The 21,362-nt window shown below is 29.5% G+C and overlaps 1 protein-coding gene across 2 annotated transcripts in view; it reads right to left on the minus strand.

Annotated features, from left to right (window-relative positions):
• Nucleotides 1–49: 49 nt before the first annotated feature.
• Nucleotides 50–21,362, minus strand: part of LOC114125219 (glutamate receptor ionotropic, NMDA 3A-like) — a 131,514-nt gene continuing 110,201 nt past the window's right edge. For both annotated transcript variants that reach the window (XM_027988766.2, XM_027988765.2), the window contains 12 exons: nt 6,396–6,693; nt 5,864–6,073; nt 5,554–5,787; nt 5,280–5,487; nt 5,043–5,176; nt 3,970–4,117; nt 3,597–3,899; nt 3,251–3,406; nt 3,128–3,189; nt 2,906–3,022; nt 2,485–2,811; nt 50–1,516 (listed from right to left, as the gene is read on the minus strand). In XM_027988766.2, coding sequence (XP_027844567.2) covers nt 1,171–1,516; nt 2,485–2,811; nt 2,906–3,022; nt 3,128–3,189; nt 3,251–3,406; nt 3,597–3,899; nt 3,970–4,117; nt 5,043–5,176; nt 5,280–5,487; nt 5,554–5,787; nt 5,864–6,073; nt 6,396–6,693 — 2,543 coding nt within the window. In that variant the 3' untranslated portion in view covers nt 50–1,170. The remainder of the gene's footprint in view (nt 1,517–2,484; nt 2,812–2,905; nt 3,023–3,127; nt 3,190–3,250; nt 3,407–3,596; nt 3,900–3,969; nt 4,118–5,042; nt 5,177–5,279; nt 5,488–5,553; nt 5,788–5,863; nt 6,074–6,395; nt 6,694–21,362) is intronic.

Consider the following 21,362-nt stretch of genomic DNA (forward strand, 5'->3'; position numbering starts at 1 on the left):
AAACTAATATAATAATATTATGCACATTTGAAGAAAAATAACTTAATTCTTAATTTTAAAGTTTTTTTTAATTGACTTTTAATTAAATCTTAAATAAATCAACCAAATGACAATATATATAATGATGTACACGCATAAACATATAAATATATATATGTATATTATATACATATTATATGATTTACTGTATTGATATTCTAACAACATAATATTTGAATAAAAGTTAAAACGTATATTACTTTTTAGCTTTCGGGATCGTTTCATCGGAATACATCGGTTGTGTAAAATTTTAAACAATGAACCTAAACCTCATTGCCAACAACAAAAACAATATTATGCACTTGCACACATACTTATTTATATATTATATTATAGAATGTAATATGAACACTTGATTACGAGTAACGAAAAAATGTAGAAAACAGATGAAATTTTTTTTTAAGAACCAACAAGAAACCGCTATTAATAGTAACGACCCTATTTCTATTAGTAATATTATTTCTTATATATGCATATATAAATATTAAATATATTATTTACATGAACAGATAATATAATATAATTTTATTATAACATTACAGTAATATAGTATTTATATCTGAGCATAAAATATATAGTAATAGTATAAACATGATTTAAAACAATATAATACAATTTAATAGTATATACGACTACATTTTATGGAATAACGGTTTCGATAAACGCTTATAACAGTATCATTATAATAAAGTTATTACCGAAATTGAGACGTCCCTTTATCTCGTTCGTCGTTCCGAAATAGAGCAACAGCATCAGCAGCACTTAACCTACGCACTTGAGCATCGATTTACTTAATAATCCTATAACGAAAACGAGCTTGTCGTATATCCCAGCCGGACAGTCTTCTTTTACCATATTAATATTAAATATTTAAATATTATACAATTATATAATATTATACTATCAGTTATTATTCGAGGAAACAAAAGTAAAGTAAAACATGTAACAACGAAAACAATGAGCGCTTTTTTTTTCTACGTTCATCATATAATAATATTTCTTATGCAATCATTAATAGTCATCAGACGCAGCAGTCCACGCCGCGAATTACACTGGGACGGTATCTTCGGCGTCGAAGTCGTCATCGTCTACGTCTTCGCAGCCTCCACCATCGGCACCTTCGACTTGCAATCAAGTCGGGTCCTTGTCCTTAAGCGCTTGGATTATGCAGTGCTTGATCTCGTCCTCAGGCATCTTGCTCAGCGCTTCCAGCTCCGTTTTAGGCGCTTGCCTAAGCCAGCGGAACACCTCCACAGTCTTTCGGTTCTTGGTCGGTCGGTGTCCGTCGCTAGACCGGCGAGCCCTCTTTACCTCCATGATCCTCGGCAACGTGGCCGGTGGCTCATCATCTGATTTGCGACGGGTCGACTGCTCACCGTTGATTACCACCCGGGGTGGTCCCTGAGAATAGCTTGATTTCCGCGATTGTATACCCAAGTCGGGTCGTGACGACGAGGTGTCTGACGAAAAACTCGACCTGTAATGTTATGATAGAATTACACTGTGTATCAATACACTCTATTGAGCTGTGCATTGTTCAACCGGCTATAGCAATAATTTTTTAAGTCAATTATTTTATATATTCTTGTATAGGTACTTCCAAGTAGATATTTGTATCCTATATTCTATTAACAATAAGTAAATATGGATAGTAGGAACTTATCGATTATCTATCGCCAAAATGTATGTGACTTTTCGGTAATTTCAATTTTTTTTCGACTATTACAAGTTACTTAGGCCTATCGACTGCTTTATATTATTTTAAGATATTTTTGTAATTTACATGATACAAATTATATATAAGTAAGTAGATCTGCTTAATAAAACGTATAACGGATATTATTATAGTGTGTGCTAATTACTAACCAATTTCCTGAAAGTGCATGCTACACGCATAGTGACTTAACCTATTGACTATTTTATAGGATTTATAGGATTACTATTATATTTTATAATTATCTATTTTCATAAATATAAATTCGATTCTTATCTTGCAGATTGTACAATTTTTTTTTTAAATAATAGGATTGTGTTAATCGAAAAATCTCATAATGTAAACGCTCTAACTGATAAGTACTAACTATATATTTTATATTTGACTTATTATCATAGGTTGTAGTTTTATACAGATTTGTATTTCTACTAAAAAAAAGGTAAAACTATGAAAGTATTTACTATTATGAACTATAAAATTTCATCTGTTACATTTTTAATAATAAACTAAGTGTAGATAATCATAAAATAAATTAGAATGAGTAGGTAACTAAAATACAACGCAGTGAGATTGCTTTTTGTTAATTTACAGTATTGTATAAATTAAAAGTTTTTATAGTTCAAACTTCAAACTAAGTAAAGACGTTTTTTTTAGAACTATAAAATATTTCAAATATAGCCAGTTATATAGATTGCTCCGTTTATACAATTTTATGAACGAGTTGTAGGTACCTAAAAAATACGCCTGGAGACAGAAGGTTGGGACTGCGTGGTAGATCGTTTTCCACATATAAGTTATTGTTGCTAAGTTTTGCCCCGATTAGTTCAGATGCTGAAAATATGCTCATCCTGCTGGAATCCGCTGGACTGGGGTTTCCCGAAGACCGTCTGATCAGTTGTTTTCGTGTGTTGAAGTCCGGCGGACTGTTGGACGCTCCTTGACTCAGTCGTCTGCCTACGGTCTCTGAATAACTAGCTACGTCCGTGCTGTACCGACGGATACTCAAGTTCCCCGAGCTCCGTGACCTCTGTTTGCTGTAACGTCTACCGAGGCTCAACCTGGAAACCATTTTTGTCATCGGTGATTGTTATAGTACATATTTAATATTAAGGTAATAAAAATGATGATCACTATATGTAGTGTTAGCTTTACCTGGCTGGTGACAAAAATTTTGACGTCGTTCGCTTCGGAGACTGTCCGGCGGTCGGAGAGTTTGATAATGTCAATCTGACGTTTTGTTTTTTGTTGTCCCTCTCTTCCCTTTGTATTCTAAAAGTACATAAACACAAACGAGTAAATAACACACATTTTATAACAATAACAACAATAATAATAAAAATAAGACTGACAATAGATTTATCTAAACATACAAACCTTCGAATCTCTTCGATGACTTCGAAGAATTGACCTTTCCGTTTTCTACGCTCGAACTCTTTCTGTAACAATAGAACGATAAAACCTCCAGTCACAGACTATATTTATAAATATATTTCTAACCTGTGCGTGTTGAGGGTGCATAAAAGGCAAACTCACTCGCCGTACGCTTTTTTGAAACAACGATGCGATTTGTCCTTGTCTTAGGGTGTGCACTAGTTCTTTAGCAGTGTGCTGTGGCGATATTAGTTCTACGTTATTTATGAATCTGTGTAGTTTCTGAAAAAAATATTGATGTTCATTGTTATAAAGATGGTATCTGCCAGTATTAAAATTTATAGTAGCTACTAGTTAGTTACAACAGTATAATAATTATAATATAATACTATAATAGTAGTAATATTATAATACAAATAAATAAATAAATAAGTATAATATACTAATGTATTAATAATTTTGTTTGACATACTTGACTGACGAACATTATATTTGGATTTCTCCACATCGAATCTGGTGGCTTTTGTCGAAGTATGGGTAACGCGTAGCGATAAAAAGCGTGTTCAAGGCAGAGGATGATGGCGCCCCCTAATATTCCAAAACCTAACATAAGGAAAACACCTAAAAATGCATCGACGCCCAATGGTGTTGGTTGTCCAATATCTGATGTTTCCAGTTGACGATTGACACAAGGTAAATCACTGAACCATTTGTTTTGTAGGATATCCATAAAACCGTTGTTTATATACGTTGAAACAGCTGCAGACACCTTTTCCTATTACACACAAAATTAATTATTATAAATTAATTTAATAATAACAATAATACATAATACACAAACAGACTTTTAAAATGAAGTTTTTAGTCATGCCCACTGCGTAAACGTCATCATAAAGTGGATCTCCATGTGTCTGAAGTTTACAATCATGATCAGTTCCACTATAGTAGTCCAAAATGGGTTTGTCACCGATAAATATGTCCAAACTGCCATTTCTAAGATTTAAAATTAAATTAAATAAGTAAAGAATACATTTTATTAAATTATAAATTTGTATACTATGTGAAATAAAAACTATATAATTTTTAAACCTAAAATTAAGCTATGCAGTTAAAATAATATCAGCATAATGAGACAGCATTTCCGGGAGATTAAAAGTGTTAATTATACGTTAACTTAAAAAATTTAGTCTATTAATCTGAATAATGTCCTCTTTTAATCTTAAAGTCATTTTGTATCTTTTCCCGTCAAATCAATTAGCCTTTTTGACTAAAAGCTTATCTTCACTGTGCAAAAAACAGTCACCTCGTTTTGAAGATTTTTAAAATAAAAACGAAATGTTTTAATAATGATTTTAAAAAAAGTATAAAACATGTTAACGTGTAATTTTTGGTCTATACTAAGCACCCAAAGCATTTATGAAAGAATAAATGTATATCTAGCCTACAATATATGTACGACTATATATCTTGTTCAGACGTATGGATCACATTTAAACCATCTAAAACTAGAAATCATCCAAGCATTCAAGTATATTTATCTTTGTCAAATAACGACATCCTTTTAGAATATGTATATGTAACGAAAACCATTACAAAGACCTCGGAGTTGTCACTTAACTATAACTCAAAATTATGTTCCTAACTTGATCCTTATTGTTATAATCTACTATAATAAATCGCCCATGTTCATTAATTCTTCCCAACAGTCAGACATGTAAATTAAGCCGTATATAATATAACCTAAGATCTTATTGCAATCAATCAATAACATTTTTTAACCTTGGTGACATTTACCACTAAAGACTTATTTCACTAAAAATTGTTGTTGCACAAATGTTGAATCCAAATATTTTAAAAATACATCCAAGTAATATAGCTCAAGGAAAAATTTTAGGTTTTACATCGTAAATAACTTTACCTCAACATTCGCATGCCTGACGCTGTATCGGGAACAGAATATTTTTGAACGTGTTGCCATAGAGGTGGATTTTTGTCTTTTAAATAAACCTCTGCAGACGACGATTTAGCCGATCCGACTTTCATCAACAACATCTGAAAATTAAATATCATTTACCAGTCGTACAATGTAAATTATGTCAACGGGTAGTATTATAATACAATTGTACGACGGTGTTCGATACAATCGTGTATTTACATTTCGATCGTTGTAATCCACTTCAGCGTTTTGAAATAGAAGTGAAGCAATTAGAGCTGCGATGTTGGCAGTGTAACTAGCTACGAATATAACGCAAAATCCACCCCAGACGTTAATTAAAAATTTGTTTGGCCACGATTTCGGTGCTTTAAAATTGACGAGAGCACCGCAGAGTAGTCCCCACATCGCCCATAACGCCGAAGGCATACTGTGAATACAAATAATGGTTATTGTTCAACACAATAAAACTGTTTAAAAATACAAATATATTTACCCAAAATTTTTGGATCTTTGTCTGCCGGAGGGATTTAAGCCAAACGGACTGAACCATTCGTACAATGCCACTGCCACTGTAGTTACGTGAAGTGACACAAATATAGCGATCCACAGGCTCGGACTTAGTGGTAACAGAAACGCGAGCAGTGGAACATTGGTCTTTCTCTTCGGGGCAACCATCATTGACACACCGCTGTAGAAATATGGCGTAGAAAAGTCCACCCACTTCGATCTAAAACAAAAATATGAAATATACTCTACAAGTTATAATAATTATTGTTTGATGGTTCCGTGTATTTGACGTTAACCTTGTAGACGTGACGCTCAGCGGACAGAAAGCCATGTGTGCTGTTCCGGACACGAGTTCACCGACCACTCCATTCCAATGGATCTTCTGAGACCCAAATGTTCCATCAGCAACCAAGTATAGGTGAAAATCAAATTCCAAGTCTTTCGACATTTTTTCCAGTAGGTCTATAGATAACCCAAAACAGCAATACGTGTTCGGTAGCGTCGCGCTATAAATATAATAACAAACAATAATCGTGATATACCATATAGGTACACTTATAATAAATAAGTAGGTATAATACTTATACATGGGTGTTCAATAGGTTTGAAAACGCTAATTAGACTAATAAACGATAATATGAGATATAATTAATGAGTTATTAAATATTTTATATTATAAATGCTGTATCTGTATCTGTTATTCTTCCGTGTGGGTATTAAAAAATGAATACTGAAATCAAGAGTTTCCAAACTTATTGAATACCTGGTATAGGTATAATACAAAGTGTTTCGACCACGTTTGCTATTGTATCGCTCCGTGTCACTCACTTTTTTTTCGAATCCAACTTGACGTCCTTTAATATCATCGTTATGTTGTCCTTGTTAGTCGTCGTCATTTGGTAACATTGTATACCACGTAGACACTGGCGATCCTGTTGCAATGGCGCGTGCATGACGAATGGCGGTCCAATAGCGGTAACCACTCTGTACACAGCCCGCCTGCCCAGATCAGAGGCCGGCACCATTTTTCCGCCGGCCCATACCACCGAATCCAACTTGACCAATTGTCCGCCGGTACTAGACGGACCGATGGTGCCGACTTTCTTCCAAGCCCTCGTATAACCATCTGAAACAAAGAGGGAGAAATAAAAGTGAAAAATAAAAATAAAAACCATACACTTAGTTAAGTACAAAATATTATATATATATATAAAGAGGTAGGTGTTTAGCGGATGAGCGTGGAACGTGGGGTAAAGAAAAAACTTTTTTACTTCGTCTTTAAACTAATTTATCTGTAGCGGAAAAAGGAAAAAAATGCAACAAAAGACGTTTAGTGTTTTATATCGTCAACGAAAAAAAGTGGGCAAGTGAGTACCGCTCTGCTGTACATTAGGTGCCGTATGGATCATTATTATATATTATAGGAGTGTTAAATTTGAATCCAATGATAGTTATCATTGTATACGAAAAACGATTCTGAACGAAGATGATTTGTCAGCCTAGGATATAATTTCTAGTGGTTGGTGAAAAAGGTGGTTTATGTTTTAATGGCCTGAATACAACAAAATTTAAGTTCTTTTATAATAATTGTAAGCTAAACTTATGAAAAACCTTGTATTAAATTTTCAACTCTTAGCTACTTATACAAAAAATTTTATGAAATATACCTACAAAATAATTTGCAAGTATTCATAGTTTTGACGAATTTTTGTCAATATTTGAACTTCAAATGCTAATAAAAAAAAATTGTACCGATGTATTCTTATAATTTTTTAATCAATATAAGAATAACATATGAGGAACTTTGTATAAAATTTTCAAGTATTTTGATAGGGCCAAAAAGATTTTATCGACACATAAAAAAACAATTTTCAGAAAAATTGAAAATTTCAGTTGTCTATAAATAACTCAAAAAAAGTCAAAATATTTTGAAAATTAAATCACGTAAATAAAACGCGAGTCTTAAGAACTGGTAAAATTTTCAAGTATCTACGACTTATACTTTTTGAATAATAACAAATATTTAAAATCGTTTGAGGATAAATCGTTATCGTTACGCTATTTCGTTAAAATTTAAAATTCAAACGCACTTAAAATTTTTCCTATAATGATGCTTCGAGTTTTCTCTATAGATACTTGAAGGTAAACTTATGGAAAACTTAGTGTTGTATTTTTAATCCTTAGTTATAAACACAAAAAATTTTATGATTTTTAAACTTCAAATAATTTGCAAATATTCATGCTTTTGACGAATTTTCGTCAAAATTTGAACTTCAAATGCTAATAAAAAAAAATTGTGCCTATGTATTCTTATAATTTTTTAATCACTATAAGAATAACTTATGAGGAACTTTGTATTAAATTTTCAAGTATTTTGATAGGGCCAAAAAAATTTTATCGACACTTCAAAAATATTTTTTCAGAAAAATTGAAAATTTCAGTTGTCTATAAATAGCTCAAAAAAGTCAAAATATTTTGAAATTTAAATCACGTAAAGAAAACGCGAATCTTAATAACTGGTAAAATTTTCAAGTATCTACGACTTATACTTTTTGAATAATAACAAATATCAAAAATCGTTTGAGGCTAAACTGTTATTTAACGCGGTTTTTGTAAAAATTTAAATTTCAAACACTCATAAAAATTTTTTGTCTGAATCCGGTAGAGTTTTTTTTACAGATATTTGAAGAAAAATGTAGGGAGAACTTTGTACCAAATTTTCAAAACTTAGTTATAAAAGAAAAAAATTTCATGATTTTTCAACTTCAAAATTACTTGCAAATTTTCGCGTTTTCGACAGATTTCGTAAAAATTTGAACTAAAAACGCTTATAAAAAAAAATTGTGTCTAACGATTTTTAATTTTTTTTAGCTACATTAAAAACAACTCATAAGGAACCTTGTATTAAATTTTCAAAACTTTTTGGTCATCCAAAAATTTTTTATCGACACTTTAAAAAAAATTTCTCAAAAAAATCGAAAATTTCAGTGGTCTATAAATAACTCAAAAAAAGTCAAAATTTTTTGAAAATTTAACTATATACGGATACCACTGACATTAACATTTGGTGAAAATTTCAAGTATTTTCATTGATTAGTTTTTGAATTACAACAATAAAAAAAAATCGATTTGGTCGAAAACTGGTTTTGCGTAAAAATTGCCGTTTTTCCGTCATTTTTTTTTTGTTTTTCTCGATTTTTTTGAAAACTGTTGGAAAATGTTAACTTTTTACCTCTACAATGCACCAAGGATATTCACTTTTACATCGGAAACCACCCCCATAGTTGGAAATTGGAGCATTATTTCGACTAGTTATGCTGTACACAGACACAAAAAAAAAAAAAAAAAAAAAAAACACACATCATTGTAAAATCAATACATTCATCACTTCGTTCAGAATCTAAAATAAATAGTTACACCGCTAAAATAAAAAACCACTTTATATCTGTTAACCCGACAGTGTTTATATATAGGGGTGATCTTTACCCAAAGTTTTAATTGCGTTCAGGGTCGACCGGAGATATTACGCGTAGACGTACACGCTGCTGTATGCGCCGTGCATATATTATTATATTATTTTCGGTCCGGGGAAACCCGTTTCGCACCTGACCATCCGCACCGTTTTCGCGTCATACAATACGTGACCGTCAACATTTTAATAAAAAGTTTTACATCATCTATTCAAAAGCGGTATTCCTCGGGGCACGTGAACCAATATTTAACTTCGAACGTCCGGGCCCTGTGAAACGTATTGTACTCGGTTTATCGATTTGAACGAATAAATACGATGTATTCTGTATCGTAGGAGTAGACTACTGCGCCGGAGAATTTTAAAAATATGTCGTCATTGTCTGCGTCTTGCTGTAATAATTTTTCCGACCATCTGTTTCGTGAAAACTAAAACGGATTAAAGCACCGGTGGTCCACGGCCGCAATATCCTATATACTTTTGTTCCTTTTTCGTTTCATCATCATCAATCACGCACATACACGCTCATGATACACACTATTACACATAATACCACACTAGAAACACTATGCTATAATAACATTTTAAGAACTTTCGAATAAAATGAAAACGATATATTTTATTTCATTATTATACGTTTTGTTTCGTCGCAAAAGACAACACTGATGTAATAATATTATTATATTTTATTCTTAAATGTTTTGATATGTCGACATGCTAAAACAGATCTATCAGTATAATATTAATATATTGTTATTAGATATTATAATGAACACTAGTTTGAATTTTATATTTATACAATAAACATTTATATTAATATACCTACAAACGAATGCTTTTTTGCAATATTATTGACTATGGTTATCGTCATACTAATGTTAATATTATAATATGATTATTTACCCAAACATTGCGCACCGGATGTGTTTTTTTAAATTTATTTTCAAAGTATCGACTCGAAAATATTCAAAGGTATCGGGGAAAAAAATGATTATATAGAAACAGCACCCGTCGTCCAATAAAATTAATCACCAGAGCCGGTGGTTTTTTTATACTCGATATTTCAAATTGTATGTATTGCTGTTCGAGTTTAATGACTCGTTCATCCGGTAAATCATTCGTTTAATGGACTCTGCAGGAGATCAAAATATATTATTATATTGGAAACCCTAAATAAACGAATAAAGACACCGAGTGTGCTGCGAACGAATTTTCACCGCATACCTACGATTTCATCATTGTAAAATTTATGACATTAATTTCGAAAATTGTTTTCTATATTGTACAGTGTACGTGCACTATACCAAAGTTATAATATAATTATGCTATTATTATATAAAAAAACTAAAACGCCCTATTCGTACAATATATTTCTCTACATTTTTGTGATCACCTGTATGTCTAACACCATGTTTTGGGTTTTTTATACTTCTGTTACTATTATTGAGTATGAAATCCTTTTTTCTTATCTGTCAATTTTTCACGATCAGCACATTTCCAAAATGGACTCTTCCATCCGTTTATACGTTTTTTATCGAAAAAAAAAACATAAATATAGGTAGACACGTGTACAGTTAAATTTCTGTACGCATCATAATTCTAACCAGTAATACTTTATTTGTATACTTGTGTAGACGCCAATTTTTCATCGAATCGGCGGAAACCGTAGTACATATGATCGTTCTGATCATTGCCTTTAAAGTAGAATACACGTCAATGAGAATATTAAGGCGCGTATTTCTATTAAGCTTTGCTCATGCCGTGTCGTACCCTTGTGTCATCCTATAAGGTACGATCTATTTGCGAACACGGTGTTATTTATTTAGTATATTATATACGTTATATAATGTGCACATTTTTTTTTTTTTTACAAGTATCGCAATAAATAAACGTATTAGAGAATTCTAGTTTTCGTACTCTTTCTCACATGCCTGAGGTTACTTTATCTAATAGTGTTTTGGGTTTAACGACATAAATGTGGTAATAAAATTTTGTTCGGATTCTATATGAGATACACGTAACTACAACAGTTTTATTTATTATTTTTAACACCTAAAATTGAATATGCGTATTGATTTTTTCATTTAGCTAGATATATAGGTAGTATAATAATCTCTATAAGACTTATATAGATATTTATTCATTAGTTTGAAAGTTTTTAAAATTAAGTTTATACATATATATTATAGTTTTAAAGATTGTTGAGGTATACGCTAAACAACAATTAAGTCAACTAAAATATTTGCATTACATTGTTTTACTCTCTTCACACTTCGAATAATTTAAATCATTAATCGAGATTTCGTATGAAAAACCAAAATGTAATTCATTAACAAGTCCTTTCAGTTTTAAGTTTATTATTAATAACTCATTTTATAGTATAATGGTTTATTATTTAAAAAAAAGTTATGGATTTTTTTAAAAATAAATTTATACAGAGCAAAATCATTTTAATATTTTTATTGAAATTTAAAATAAAGAATGATACCTACATAAATTGTTTGTATAAAATAATACACACTTATAAAAACTAAATAATATACTTGTATTATAGTAAATTAAAAACGATATAGGTAGTCTAAATAGTCGAATCTCCCTAGACACATACTTAATATATAATATTAACAGTATCAATAATCTATAAACTATAATACAGTCAATAAAATACAGTATTCTATATTTCTAAATTGAATTTATTACTATGATTTAATGTTTTAATAAATAATATATAAATTAAATTCTTATAAAAAACTAACAGGTGAAATACGTTTAAAATTTCATACAAAAACTGAACTGTGAATGATTTAAAATATTTAAAAACGAACAATATTGTAAAATCGAAAAAATATTGTTCACAAAGTTATTAAAAATAAATATTGGTCCGTACAGAATAGTATAATATATGATTCAATAATATTATTATTGTTTCGTTTTTATTAAAAATCTACACATTCGGTACGCAAGTCTGAGATTTCAGGACAACAGTAGGTAATACCTACGACAATATTTTTTTTCCCAAATAATATATTGAATTGAATTTTTTAAAACTAGGTATATTGTTGTAATTTGCATTGTTCTTAGTTTTGTTATTGTGCTAATATTTTATGTGTTCGCGTATGTGTATGTCGAGGGTTTAGAGAAGTGATACAGAACGTGCAATGATTAACGGTTGCTCGTACATGGCGGAAGCAAATTGTTTCGCACATGGTCACGCCCCTACAAAAAGAATAATATATTATATTCAATGCGTGAGATGCAACTGAAATTTTTCTGTATATATATTTTATACTTATACTCTCATTTTACACTCAATAGTCTCGGGACGATTCCCTCACAGGGAAGTTTACAGACAGTTCATGTAAGTATATAAACGTGAACACACCACGCGTCATCGATTTACAATAAATATTTTTGCGAAAATGCTGCGATACAACATTTAAAAGCTCGATAAATATCCAGTTACTTTATCTAATTTAAAGTTTGGGAAAAAAGTTGTGCAATCGGGGGTGATTTGTTTTTTTATGAATACGGGTTGGATTATTTTTTTAATTCAAAAAAAAAAAAAAAAAAAAAATGTGAATAAATGTAATGTCTAATAATATGTATATATTATGGCAAGCGAGAATAATAAATTGAAACTACACAGAGACCAAACATTTTTTTATTATTATTGAATTGGGTCAGTTACGAAATTGAATAGTTGATTATCGTGTGTTAAAAAAAAAATCATATCTATACAATATACATCATACGACATACATATACAGACGGATACTATGTTAATATTGAAACACTATCCAGTAGAAGTAGTGTAGTGTTTTATCGATATCATAATATCAACCGAAGGAAATCATTGAATTGCACTTCATTATGTCCATGCATATTATCATATTATATTGCAAGTGTCAGCGTATTTTTACAATTCAACGCTGTTTCAGAATATAAGTCATTTAAGTGTGACAAAGGCGGCTATTTATCAAGGGATAAAAATTTAGGCAATTTCTAGTAAGGGCGGCCATACAACTGTCCGTAAGGAAAGAATAAAGTCAAACTATTTCGACGGTCAAAACGACCAAAACGAATTTACATGAAAAGCTATCATGTCTCGTAGAATAGTCGAATATTGATCATTTTATTTTTATTTGAAAGAAGAAAACTTTATTCCAACCGTATTGCATTTAAATTGATTTTAAATAACGTTAGTCGCTAGAAAAAATACATTTTAAATGTATGATATACTTGAAAATTGCGATTATTTTGATTTTTATTAAAACATTTGAAACTAGTTTTTTTTTTTTAATTTAAATTCAATTTATTATATGATATGTATAAAGTCATTATATTTTAAATAAAAAAAATCATTAAAATTTGATTATTTTACCATTACAAGATGCATGACTGCATGAGAGCTTTTTTCTGTAAATGTATATATTAGAAATACGTCAGCTTCGACACCTTTAAGACAATTTCATACGGTCGATATGTAAAGTTTCTAAAAAAAAAAAACCTGCTAAGATTATTTAGACGAATAAATTATAATCTCGCTATGTGGGAGTTTTCATTCTTTTCGATGAATAATTTAGTGTTTTAAATGATTAAATTAATGATAGTAGGTTAAGGTAGGTATATATAAATAGTGAAATCCGCAAAGAGTTTAAAAACACAACGAACGAAGTGGTATTAGTGTAAATATTTTAGTAATTTTTCTACTCTTTCGAAAGCCTCTCGCGAGCCACTACTTGGGACAAGAAACGCCACGCCCCGATTAAGGCACCCGTATTATTTTTATTTTTTTGAAAAGCGTACTATTTGACGATAAACTGATAAATTAGAGAACACGCGTGGGTGCTCGATCCCATTTTCAGTGTAAAATGTTAATCACGAAGGGACTATTGTAATACGTTCCTAATATATTACCTACTTAGATACCTACCCAAGTTAAATATTTTAAGTCTCCAACAGTGTATATTATAATAATAGCTGTAAATAAGCTACTTAGATACGTGCGCACCACATTCCGCACTGGAAAATAACAAGACGATACGTTTATAAATAAGGCTACGCTGAAATTTTATCTTAGGAGTGGGAAGTTTAATAAACCGCATTAAAGTCGACGCAAAGGGCTGTTCATGTGTACATTGTTTGTTGATACGACTGTGTGTATTGAAACTTGAAAGCGATACATACACAGTATTATGTGAATTATAATATATACAATGCGTGTACATTTAATAGTTATATTCCATTTTTTTTTCTTTTAAATTCCATATGATATTTTAGAACAGTTTTACTTGAATAAATATTTAATAACGGCCAGCGGAGATAATATATTAGTCAACGTATAACGGCTATTAGCTATGGAAATTGATTTGAATAATCTGTGCACTTAAATTAACGCATCTGTTCACATTGTTTTAATAGTAATCATGTTATTATTATTTAACTTAACCATAAATAAGTTTAGCGCTGTGAATTTGGAAAATAAATTTTAGGATCGTATTTGGCACGTATATAATTTGTTAATTCGGCTTTTGTGAAATCATAAGAACCTCTTATAAATTGCTTAAATATTTTCGCTCGTTTAATTTAACACATATAATAGGTAGGCATATTACTATTATAATTTTGAGGTAAAAATAAAAAATACGCAATAGCTGCGTATTTTTTTTTATAAAAATATTAGCTATACGTGAACCACACTTTCGACGTACACATATATATACACCATACAGTATACACCCGTCAACTACGGCACGCAATGCCATTGTTATAAGGAATAACCTATACACTTCCATCACTTAAAACTTTTATTAAAACAGGGTCATCCAGTGTCATAAGTGTTTCAGACTAGTTATGTTATTAATTTGCTGAAAGTGTCAAAGTTTGTGAATGGTTTAAAAGTAATTAGGTTATTTTTGAAATATAAGGAAGCAACGTGGCACATTGTTTATAGAGTAACGGGCGAGGAGTAAACAACAATGTTATATGTTTTTAGTATAATATCAGTTTCATTAAATTAAAACGGGAAAACGCCATTGCACTAACGTCATCCGGTGTGAAATGTTGTCACAAAGGAAGCGCAAACGAACAAAAAAAAAAAAATTGTACAAACAATTGTGAAAAGATGAAAAGGAAATTCACATTTTAACTATATAAAGTTCATAAGTATCATAAATCAGAACTAAAATGCGCGTGGTCGGGTTTTAGGGTGAGCTGTGGTGATATCTAAAATGGGACCCTTGGATTTTGTCCGAAGTATATAATATATTTATCAGGATAATATGTAAAACGCAAAATATGAATACGCTCGTAAAATCACATTTTCGGGCAATAAAGTAAATGCATTTATCATAGTACGAACGTTTTACGATTTTTTGCAGTATAGAAAAAACCGTTATTCGCGATAGTATTAAATGTGTTATCAGTTAAACGTATGTACTACGTGAGTACAATTTGAGAGCGATTATCGAGATAAGAACGTGAGATGGGACGGATAGAAATGCGAGCAAATGATGGAGTTCCCGACGGTCGACTACCGCGTCGGATGTAAACTTGTATATAACAATAATAATTGTAATAATATTTTCCTCCATTCATTTTTTTTTTTTTTTTGACACGACAGTTTTCCGGTAAACGACACCTCGCTTTACTGCACAGTTACATTTCATATCGTGCAGCACAAGAATTGTGTCGTTTTAAAGTTTCCGTGACTACGAGAGTATAATATATAGGTGTATAATATTATGTGGGGTTGCGCACAGACAGATACAATTTTATAAACATTTATATAACGATGAACGGTGTGGTAGTTTCTGTTGAGACGATATTAAAACTCGGGTTAACGAACCGCAAAACGCGACGCTTTACGACAACATCGACTACCATATCATATAATATACATGTACTGTATACATGAAAATGTGGTCAGAAAACTCCCGAGACAGATAAGAGAACACTCGCCGCTCGTCGGATGAGAAGATACATAACACTATTAAACGTCGCTCAAAAACTTCTTCGAACAGAATCGCCGTACAATGTACAAAATGCGTACACTGTACTAACAGCACTCAATCTTTCAATTACCCTTAAACACTGGGCCTAGTGTACAACTACGCATACACACACACATATACGCGAATATTATTATTGTTTGTACAATAATGTGACATGTCGTTTCTGATATTATGTATTTATAGAGAACAGTCTTTGAACAAAACACAAACAATCGGTACTGGTATAACTACAGAATGATTCGCCAGGCATGGCGACTTCCATTTTATAATTTAACGATGAATTTATTCAAATTCTGATTTTTAAATATACTCAAATTTATTTTTGAATCCTGGGAATTTTTTTTTTACTACCTTACACTAACCTGTCTTGTGGCGATACAAACTTCTGTATTTTAAAAAAAAAAGTTTGCCAATTTTTACCGTAAATTACCTAATGGATATTTTAAAAAATATTGATATACCAAATTCAAAATTTGGACGAGTAATTTTTCCTTTATTAAAATTTTTATATTAAGAACAATAGTTTTATTATACTTGGACCATACATATTTATAGCTTAATATAAATTACTTAAATTTTCAAATTATTATAGCCTCCATTATTCACATCTTCCAAACGCACCCTAGATTTAGCTATTACCCTTAGTCCATAAAGAATTTATATTTATATTTTGATTTTGATAGTTCATTATTTTTTGAAAACTATTTTTTAAATAATTTACAGTAAAAAAGGAGGATTGTGTTGTGATTTTTGATCAGCAGCAGCTTGCAGTATTTCCACTGGACACTTCTTAGCACTACAAATATATCTTTAAATTTTTTAAAGTGGTCTTTAAGTATACTTAAATATTTACTTTCTTTAATCTAAAAATCAGATTTTATTTGAACATGTTTGGTGAATCATACTGTATACCTACAGCTGCTTGGGTAGTTCACATCCTTTGTATTTATTGTGTCGTTTTCTCGGAAGCCACATACGTCACAGTAAGTCATTTCAAGATAAATTCGACTTGTTATATCATTATTTACATCAGCTCTTTTATACTTTCAGTTATTATTGTCAGGTACTACATCACAATCTTCTGTGCTCGATGACGGATGCACGAAAAATTCCAATAACATAAGTAAAAATAATATCAAACGAGTTTAAAACCTACTTTGACACTCTACTATTAGTTCTATACTAGAATAATATTACAGCAAAAAAGTAGAGGAGAACTTTCTAGAAAGTCACAAAACTTAGATTTACTGTCTTTATACTACTATCGTATAATATTATGTATACATTTTCGGAAAACATGAAAACATTACTGTTTGCCCATGCGATACACGCCTGAGCAATGAGCAGAGTTTATTTTCGTCGAATTTAAACAATGCGGAAGTAATATTATAGCTATATTTGATTTAAAAACTATATTAAATCAGAAATATTATTTTGATGCAGCAGGCGGTATATACATTTTTAATAAGTCTGTTGGCTGATGACGTAACTCTCCAAGGTACATTATTATATTATTATATATGATTCGCAGTTAGAGTCGCCGAAGGCTGGCATTACTTCAACGTTAACTTTAAGGAATCATACTTTGAGTTTCTAAATGACATATTATAACAGACAGTCGGATAGATAGACGGATTGCAAATCGAATCTTAACGACTTAAACAACTTAACGACGTATATTCGCTTTAGACATAAACGAACAATGACGTAGAAAAATAATAGGATTTGTAAAAATAAAAAAAGCTGATAGGTATATATATTTATATATATTTTTTTTATGTTTATAAGAAGAAAGAAAAAGGTACATTAGAACCAAAACGATTGGACTAGAACAAATAAGAAAACGCTCGTTGAAAATATTACGAAATCAAAATAAGATTATATAGATACTCATTAGTTCCCAATCCAAATAATATAATTTAAAATGTCTGAGTACGATATAATGTGACTTTATGAAAAAATAATAATGAAACTAGCAAACAGAATTATTTGAATACTTTAACTGTAACCATATTTATATCTAAAATGTGTAAAGGTAATGTTTTCAAATGGATCGTTAATAATAATATTATAACTGAAAGCGAAGAATTTAAATTTTCCTCGAATGCTACTGTGCGATGTGCGCACATTACACCTACAGGGCTATTGAAATTAAAATTGTATTTTTATTTATGTATAATAATATTTACCTATATCTACAATACTGCAGTAACATCGTTTACAATCCGTCAGATAATGGAAATTTCAAGTGCATATATATTGTGCAACCGTGGGCTATGCCGTCATACAATAATACTTAACTTAACATTCAAACGCCCGAAATACCTACTAAAATGTAATAATTTTATTTCGAATTTAATAAACGAGAAACATTGTATATATATATATATAATATATATATATATATATATATTATATATAGCCATCCAAAGTACAATTGATTTGTTGTCAGTAAGATAAACTCACGATGCATACCTCCTACTGGCGTATGTCGAAAAAATATAAATAAACGTCAAGGGTGGATTCAGTTCCGTATAGAATAATATTTCAGAGAAAACATAGAAAAAAGTATAGGGATAACATGTCTTCGGTAAAAATAATAATGACAAGCAGGAAAACATAATACTAGTATGGCTGCTTATAATATGATATATGACAAAAAACTTTTTCAAACATTAAAATTGGTATTTTAATAAAATAAAAATTATCGTAATTGATGTTTTTCAATTCTGTAATTATTTATGAGTAATTTATTGAGGGCTCACAATATATTTTGTAAACGCTTTATAGTTAGACGGAAAACTAGTCTTTGAATATCAAAGCAATAATATAAATAATTGTGTTTGAAAAACGAATTTTTGCAGACCTCAATTCACTCAGAAGCGACCAGAGTTTTATCTAAAACCGATGGCCGTTTATAATTCATCAACGTTTTCCTCAATATTTTCTCAATAAATATTCAGAAATTGGAAAAATAACCTTTTCTAAAGTAACGCACCTGTGTTGAATTTAAAAACTTAAAGTGGTATTATATTTCAATGTGGTGAAACACACTTTTATATATTATAAAAGAAGAGTTTATTTTAAAAAACCAAAAAGCCTTTACCGAAAAAAATACATATCGCTGTAGAATCAATAGCTTGTTCCACTCAGAATCTAAAATTGAATGAGAAAATAATTATCTTATTACAATTTTTACATACATGGTATATATTTTTATTACATTCATCATATACCTAAAATCATAATATAATGTAATGCAAATAATAAATGTACAATACATCATCGTCCATCATGTTCAAAAGAAATCTTACCAGGCTTGAACTACTTTATAATATAATAATATACGTGCTTTGTATTTCAGCATAAACGGGAAATTGACCAGTCGATGTAACATGTAATAAGTTAAACCCTCTCTAATCATTATCTTGACTTATATGAATATTGACTAGCGTCAGGATTTCAGGGCTGTATTTTCAATACGAGCATCTTAAGTGAGTTTCTCGGATACAATACAGTTATATCCTGTATCCAGATAGAGCTATGGGAAGCATTAAGCATTATGTGTTGGGGTGTATTTTTAATCCACGTGTCAAATACTTTATAAGATGTTTACTGCAAAAAATTCTCGTATACGTTAAACAGATATTTTAAAACATTAATTTTATTTTCTAAATATTAATAATTGTAAATAATATGAATATTTAGTCTAAACATATTCCCACAAACACCAGATAACTTATTATGTACGAAAAATATTTCATTTTTGATGAAACATATTTTAAAACTTAAGAAACCACTGACAACTGTTACAATAATTAAATATTAATAACATAATACAATTAAGACAATTACATTTGTTAAAATAATAAAAATAAAATATTATTTATATATTTTTATTTTCAACTAGTGATAATTCGGTTTCACTTATAGTATACATAATATTATTATTAAGTATAAAGAATATATTATTTTATATTATAATAATAAAATAGATTTGATTGACGGTTATTATATTTTTCTATGAGATTATTATGCGTTATAATAGTACAATCAATAAACTTAGTATGGTAGACGATGGGAGTATAACAAACATCTAATATAGTTCTACAATTATAATTAAGCAATGTTGTAAGTATTAAATATTTTTTTTGGTCGTTTCATTGTGATATTTTTCCCTTGGACATAATGATTTACGCTTTCCAATCGTGAAAAATAAATAAATCATGAAATAATGATAAAAACAATAGAGCACTTATATTAAAAATTATTTATGGGGTTAATAATCACTCGTATAACTGAAATTCTAATAATAAAAAAATTCTGGGAAAGGAAATTTCTCTCTCATTTATTACTTGCTGTAAATACATAACTTAATTCCAGTAAGTGTACCTAGTAGAAAGTATTTAGATAGCAATAATTTTATAGAGTTATTTTTTTCTTGTAGTTATCATGTTTGTAAGTTGTTATAATGATTTGAGTGTTTATAAAAACTTTAAAAATATAATGAAATTATACGATGGTAAAGGTTTATTTTTATAAAAAAAAAATGTTTAAATTTATTTTATGTTGTTAAGAGCACTTAATAATTAAATTTTTTTATAAATAGTATTATTAATACATTTTTTTAAAACTTATTTATATCTGTTATTTTATTTTATTTTATATTTATACATATCGCCTAATTTTTATCAGTTTAAGAATTTAAAGTTAAAATATTTTTGTTTACTTTAAAAAAATATTGTTTACAAAAGAACAAGTTGGTTCAATTTATAAAATGGGTAATTTCAGATAATGGTTATAAGTTATAACATATGCATATGTTAATATAACGAGCAAATATTCTTACATTTTATTTTTACCAATATAATATAACGAATTTAATTTTACTTATTTATACATGAATTTACCATAGTTTAATCTGACGTACAATATGTATGACATTACAAAGAAATAAATAAATTTAAATTTTCTTGAGAATAAACTTTTTATTTATGTATTTTATATATATATATATATATATATTGTACGTGTATGTTGGAATACATTTATACAATATATATTTTTTGACGTAATTGTAAATAAAAATATTATAAATATATATTTAAGAATATAACTAGAATACTGTACGTACACACAATAAAGTGACACATCTTATTATACTCATGATATTATTGATTCATTTTATAAACTAAACAAATAAAACAATATTTTTTAGCACTGGAATAAAAAAAAAGAATACATATTGTACATGAATAATACTTGAAAAATTAAATGACCACTATTGGTCCTTGACAGTACATTTTTAATGTC

Source organism: Aphis gossypii, chromosome 1 (genome assembly GCF_020184175.1).
Source record: "Aphis gossypii isolate Hap1 chromosome 1, ASM2018417v2, whole genome shotgun sequence".
Taxonomy (NCBI): Eukaryota; Metazoa; Arthropoda; class Insecta; order Hemiptera; family Aphididae; genus Aphis; species Aphis gossypii.